The sequence below is a fragment of the Arachis ipaensis genome, chromosome B03 (assembly GCF_000816755.2).
Source record: "Arachis ipaensis cultivar K30076 chromosome B03, Araip1.1, whole genome shotgun sequence".
Taxonomy (NCBI): domain Eukaryota; kingdom Viridiplantae; phylum Streptophyta; class Magnoliopsida; order Fabales; family Fabaceae; genus Arachis; species Arachis ipaensis.
In genome coordinates, this window is record NC_029787.2 from 43,265,712 (window position 1) to 43,272,139 (window position 6,428).

At 35.5% G+C, this 6,428-nt stretch overlaps 1 protein-coding gene across 1 annotated transcript; it reads right to left on the minus strand.

Moving 5' to 3' along the window:
* LOC107633052 (uncharacterized mitochondrial protein AtMg00810-like) lies at positions 640 to 1,467 on the minus strand. The gene has a single exon (XM_016336688.1). The coding sequence runs from the start codon at positions 1,465 to 1,467 to the stop codon at positions 640 to 642; it is 828 nt and encodes a 275-aa protein (XP_016192174.1).

Sequence of the window (6,428 nt, forward strand, 5' to 3'; positions counted from 1 at the left end):
ACAAATACATTATAAATAAATAATTATGTAAACGAATAATAAAAATTACTTCATAGGTTACGTCATTAATTTCTTTAACTATATTGTAAGAAAAATATCAATAAATTATCGTTAAAAAAATAAAATAGTCAAAAGTTGCAAATTCTTATACAATTCTTATAAACACATAAATATAATAAAACACCAAAAGAGTAACATATAAATATAATAAACATATAGCATAATAAGTCAAGGAGAACAAAAATTTATACAAATCTGCCAAACCAGATTCTGGTTCAAGAATTCACCAAAACATGTTTCTATGTAATTCGAAACAGTGCAATTCGAACTCCAAATTCATATAATTTGAATCAACATGATTCGAACTACGTTGACATGCACACACCCATGTAATTCGAATCCATCTTATTCGAATTACACACTAATAGTAATTCAAATCAGAGTGATCCTAAGTAATTCGAATTTGACTGATTCGAATTATTCATGGTAAAATTTGAATTATACTGTTAAAAAATTAATAATTTATTAAAAAAATTAATAATTTAAAAATTAAAAAAATATATATTTTATTTCATACGTTAAAAAAAAGCTAAAAATTTAAAGATACAACTAATTAGCTATATTAACTGCATAGCCTTATCATCCAACAGCCTCCCTCAAGCTTGGAGTGCATATATCAACCAATTCAAGCTTGCGATAAAATGATGCAAATGGTCCTGGAGCTAAGCTCTTTGTGAGCACGTCTGCTATCTGTTCTCCACTGAGGATTGGCAGTAACTTTAGTGAACCATCTTGTACTCTATCTCTCACCGTATGACAGTCTATCTCGATATGCTTCGTTCTTTCGTGAAATACAGGGTTGGCGGCTATATGCATTGCGGACTGGTTGTCGCAGTAAAGAGTGATCGGTTTGCTCAGTGGGGTATGAAAGTCTCGAAGTATGTAGCTAAGCCACCTTCCCTCACATGTTGCCAAAGCCATAGCTCTATACTCCGCTTCTGCTGATGATCTCGCAACTGTAGTTTGTTTCCTACTTTTCCATGACACAAGAGATGAACCCAAAAAGAAACAAAATCCAGATACAGATCTCCTTGTGTCTGGACATGTCCCCCAGTCGGAATCTGAGTATCCTGTGAGCGACAAATCTGATGAGGCAGTAGAGAATTTTATTCCACTGGCTGGTGCACGCTTTATATATCTTAAGATGTGCAAGGCTGCTTTGAAATGATCTATTGTAGCGCAGTCCAAGTACTGGCTCAACTTGTTGACGGCGAATGAAATATCTGGTCTTGTATTTGTGAGGTACAGCAGCCTCCCAACAAGCCTGCGGTAAGGAGTCAAGTCAGTTAATACGGTGCCTGAAGATTTGGACAGTGGAATTGTGTAGTTCATTGGCGTAGTCGCAGGCTTGGCATTTGTCATTCCAAATTCATGGAGGAGATCAGTAGCATATTTTCGCTGATTCATGACAATTCCTTATTTGCTCCGTGCAATTTCAAAACCCAGAAAGTACTTAAGTTTACCTATGTCCTTGATGTTGAATGCATCATCCAACACCTTTTTCATCCGATTTATTTCATTAATGTTGTTGCCAGATAAAATCAGATCATCCACATACACAAGAATGCAAGTGAAATCATCTCTGGTGCCTTTGGTAAAGAGAGATGTATCTGCCTTGGATTGAATGTACCCTGAAGCTTTGAGAACTGAGCATAATTTGTGGTTTCATTGACGACTAGCTTGTTTGAGCCCATAAAGAGATCTTTCAAGCTTACAAACACTGTTGGGAGGAGCCGATAAACCTGGAGGAACCTGCATATAAACTGTCTCAGGGAGATCACCATGTAAGAAGGCAGTGTTGACATCAAATTGGTAGAGAAACCAACCCTTAGACGCTGCAAGTGCTAACAAAACTCGAAGAGTAGACATTTTTACCACAGGAATGAATGTGTCAAAGAAATCAAATCCAGGAATTTGAGTATAGCCTTTTGCAACGAGCCTTGCTTTGTGTCTTTCCACTGTCCCATCTGCTTTGAGTTTGGTTTTAAAAATCTATTTGCACCCCACTGCTCTCTTTCCTTTAGGTAAGGATGTAACAGTCCAAGTTTTATTTGCTTCAAGAGCATTGAGTTCTGATCTAATTGCTTTTTTCCAACAATCATGTTGAATTGCTTGTTCATAACTTTGAGGTTCAATGATAGAATCAATAGCTAAAAAAAGAATTTTGTGTGTATGTGAAAAATTATCATAGGACATATATTGAGAGAGTGGATATCTTGCCTTGAAAGATGATTGGGATTCATTCTGAGTTGCTGTGCTGGTTTGGAAACATTGGAAATCAGACAAATATGCTGGTGGTTTTCTAATCCTACATGATCTCCTAGGAACTAAAGTTGGTGAGACAGTGGATGTATGGGAAGAGGGAGGAATGGGATTTTGAGGATGATCAGTGTGTGCATCATGAGGTGTGGATGGGGTGATGAGATGTGATTGTGAGGAAGGTGTATGTGAAACATGATTTGGTATGCTAATAGTAGATTCTGGAACATGAGCTAGTGTTTTATTTGTAATAGGCATAATGGGTGTATGTGCTGATATGAATGTGTCATCAAAGAGTAAAGCATGATTATTTGAAATTTGAGTATTATTAGTAGATGAATTGTTAGTAAATGAGGAGTCAGGGGCATCTTTAGTGTGAAAAGGAAAATTTCTTTCATAGAAAATAACATTTCGTGATAAAAAAAATTCATTAGTTTGCAAATCCATAAGAAGATATCCTTTAGTGCCAGACTTAAAACCCAAAAATACAGCTTGTTTGGCTCTTTTTTCTAATTTAGTTCTATGAGCAGCCAAAGTCGAGGCAAATGCCAAACAGCCAAAAATTTTAAAATGTTTGATGTAAGGGAGTTTATTAAACATGACTTGATAGGGGCTTTTTAAATTGAGAGAGGAGCTAGGAATTCTATTAATGACATGAATGGCATGAGCAGTAGCTAAATGCCAAAATTTTTTAGGAACGTTACTTTCAAATAGAAAAGCTCTTGTCATGTTTAAGATATCCTGGTGCTTCCTCTCTACTATACCATTTTGTTGTGGGATTCCACACAGGTGGTTTGATGTAAAATACCTTTTGAATTATAAAAATCATGCATGATAAACTCCTTACCATTATCTGATCTTATACATTTCACTTTCTTTTGAAATTGAGTTTCAATCATTGTGATAAAGTTTCGAAGCAAATTAGAGGTTTCTCCTTTGGTTTTCATAAAATAAGCCCAAGTAAATCTACTATAATCATCTACTATAGTGAGAAAATATTTGTGACCTTTGATAGATTGAATTGCTAAAGGTCCCCAAATGTTAATATGCATCAAATCAAAATAATTTTCAGATTTATTAATGCTTGTAGGAAAAGGAATACGTTTCTGTTTTGCAAAATGACAAGGTGCACAAGGAATGCTTGCATTATCAGAAATAGAAAAGTCATAAGCTTTCTTTATTATGTCTAATCTCTCAGAAGAGATGTGTCCTAACCTACTGTGCCAAATATCTCTAAAAGCAGAATCTGCTGTGAGTGCTGCTGTGAGTGCAGGTACAGATTTATTGGTGAAGGAATGCAAATCCAAATCGGTGTGAGTCTTGAATTCCAATGTATACAATCCAGCCTTGGCTTCAGCAATGCCAATCATCTTCAAGCTCTTTCGATCCTGTATCTCACAATGCACCTCGTCAAACAAGAATTTATATGGTAAGTGTTTTGTGGCTTTGGAAATTGAAATTATGTTGAAAGAAAAGGATGGAGCGTAAAAGACATTTGTGAGGTTTATATTATTTGGAAAAGAGACTGTTCCACAAATAGAGGAAACAACCTTTGAACCATCTGGTAATTGAAGCATAATTGGATTTATTTTATGATAATTTTTGAAGAATTTTAATGAAAAAGAGACATGTGCAGTAGTACCACTGTCCAAAATCCAATCATTTGGTTTCAATTTATGTTTGGCAAAAGAAAGAATGTGGTATACACCTAGGGATGGGACTTATGCCTCAATTGCCAGTGTTGAGTTATGAACAAGATCCTCTTCATGATCCTGGAATAAAGCAATGAGAGCTTGTTTTTGCTCTTTGGAAAATAAAGAACTTAAGCTGTTACTATTCTTTCCTGAAGGAGAGTTATTGATTTTCTCAATTTCATCATTAGTAGTGACATGATTTATGGTTCTTGAGCTTGAATCTTGTTGGTAGTGTGGAGGAAAACCATGCTTGTGATAACATGTGTCAACCAAGTGGCCAATTTTACCACAATGAGAGCACTTCTTGATCATTCTTCTTCCTCCGAAGCCACGGCCTCTACCTCCACGCCCTCTCCCTCTTCCTCGTACGCTCATGTTGCCTCTATTAGTGTTGAAGTTGTTGTCAATTGCAGCATTTACTAATACCTTGCTTTCTGCATGATCTGAACTTGACATTTGCCTTTCTTGTTGCAATAATAGCGAAAAAACAGTATTGACATCAGGGAGGGGTCTCATTAGGATTATTTGTGATCTCACATTTCCGAACTCATCATTCAAGCCTCTAAGAACCTAACCACTTGCGACTGCTTTCTGTATCCTCTAACAATCTCTAATCCACATGTGCATGATCCTGTGCAATTGCATGATGGAATCGGTTGAAACTCTTCTAATTCTTCCCATAGTCCTTTCATCTTTGTAAAAAATGAAGTGATTGACAAATCTCCTTGTCTTGCTGAGTACATTTCTTCTTCCAACTCAACTATTCTGAACAAATCTCCTTCATAAAATCTGTGCTTAAGATCTTTCCATAACTCTGATGCCACATTACACCACATCACACTTTGCAAAATCTCACTACTTAGGGAAGCATGCAACCAAGACAGAACAAAAGTGTTGCATCTATCCCAAGCTTCAAATGTGCAATCAGATTTCTCGGATTTTGGTAAAGATCCGTCTATGAAACTAAGCTTGTTCTTCGTCTTCAGTGATATCCAAACCGATCGGGACCATGAGTGGTAATTCAGTGTAGTTAGAGGATTTGGAGTGAGTGAAATACCTGGATTTTCACTCGAATGAAGGTAGTATGGAGATGCACGATCTTGCATCAAATTCGTGCTTGGTTTTGCAGATTGAACGATCTGCCCTTGCAACGTTGCTAGCTGGTTCATCAATTGAGCCAAATTTTGAAGATCCGAGGCTGAGAAAACTTGAGTTTCCACGTTTTGACATGGGCCTTGCTCTTGATCAACCATACTTTCTGCTAATTTGTCAAAGTTGGACAGAATTGCAGATTTTCAATTCCACGATCTCTTGACCTTGCAATGGAGGAGATCCACCAAGGTGTCACCGTTTGCACATCCACGCTCACCGCACCATGATAAAATCTACAATAGTATTGCAGAATTTGAATCAGGGAATGAGAACAGAGTGAAAGTGCAGAATGAACTTGAGAGAGATTCAAATATGGAATTGTGATTATGGTTAATCTGATTTACTTGCAAATGACTAGTTCTATATTTATAGATACTAGAAAAAACTGAACCACACTAATTTAGCACTCTGCTAACTAAATGCTATGAGTTAGGAGCCTCTAACAAACTTTAGACTCTAACAAACTTAAGTAACAACTCTACTAATTTAAAGATACAACTAATTAGCTATATTAACTGCATAGCCTTATCATCCAACAACAGCATAATTCAAATTATACCATGAATAATTCGAATAAGTCAATTTCGAATTATTTAGGATTGCGTGCTAGGGAGTAATTCGAATCAGATGGATTCGAATTATATGAGTGTGTGCATGTCAAGGTAGTTCGAATCAACATGATTCGAATTATATGAATTTGGAGTTCGAATTGCACTGTTTTGAACTACATAGAAACGTGTTTTGGTGGATTCTTGAACCAGAATCTGGTTTGGCGAATTTGTGTAAATTTTTGTTCTCCTTGACTTATTATGGTGATTTGCCCAAACATATAATAAACCAAAAACATTTCTTTCAATACATCTATCTAATTACACATAAATTTAATGGTCAAGTTATTTTTGTCCTAAAATATAAAAACTCTATTTGCTTATTATTAAATTTATATTTTTTTATGGAACAAGTTTGTATGCGCTAATATATTTATATATTAATTATGTCATAAGGCATTTATTAAACGGGTCAAAATTAATAAGTACATATGTTGAGTTAAGAAATTAATTAAATTATTTAGTGATGACAAACATTATTTTTGGGCAAAATAAATAATTTGTGTTGAGAAATTATAAATTAAATATTACTAATTATTTATTGTTGCAGGCCAAAATTCAATTTTATAGCCCAAATGGAATGTAAAGCAAACAGCAAGGATGGTGGGCTGAAAGCAAAACTTAGAAGCCCAAGGAAAAGCAAAGAAAGAAGCCA

Excerpts from the sequence above, each read along its gene's own strand:
- LOC107633052 (XM_016336688.1), bottom strand. The coding sequence starts at position 1,467 with ATGAATCAGCGAAAATATGCTACTGATCTCCTCCATGAATTTGGAATG.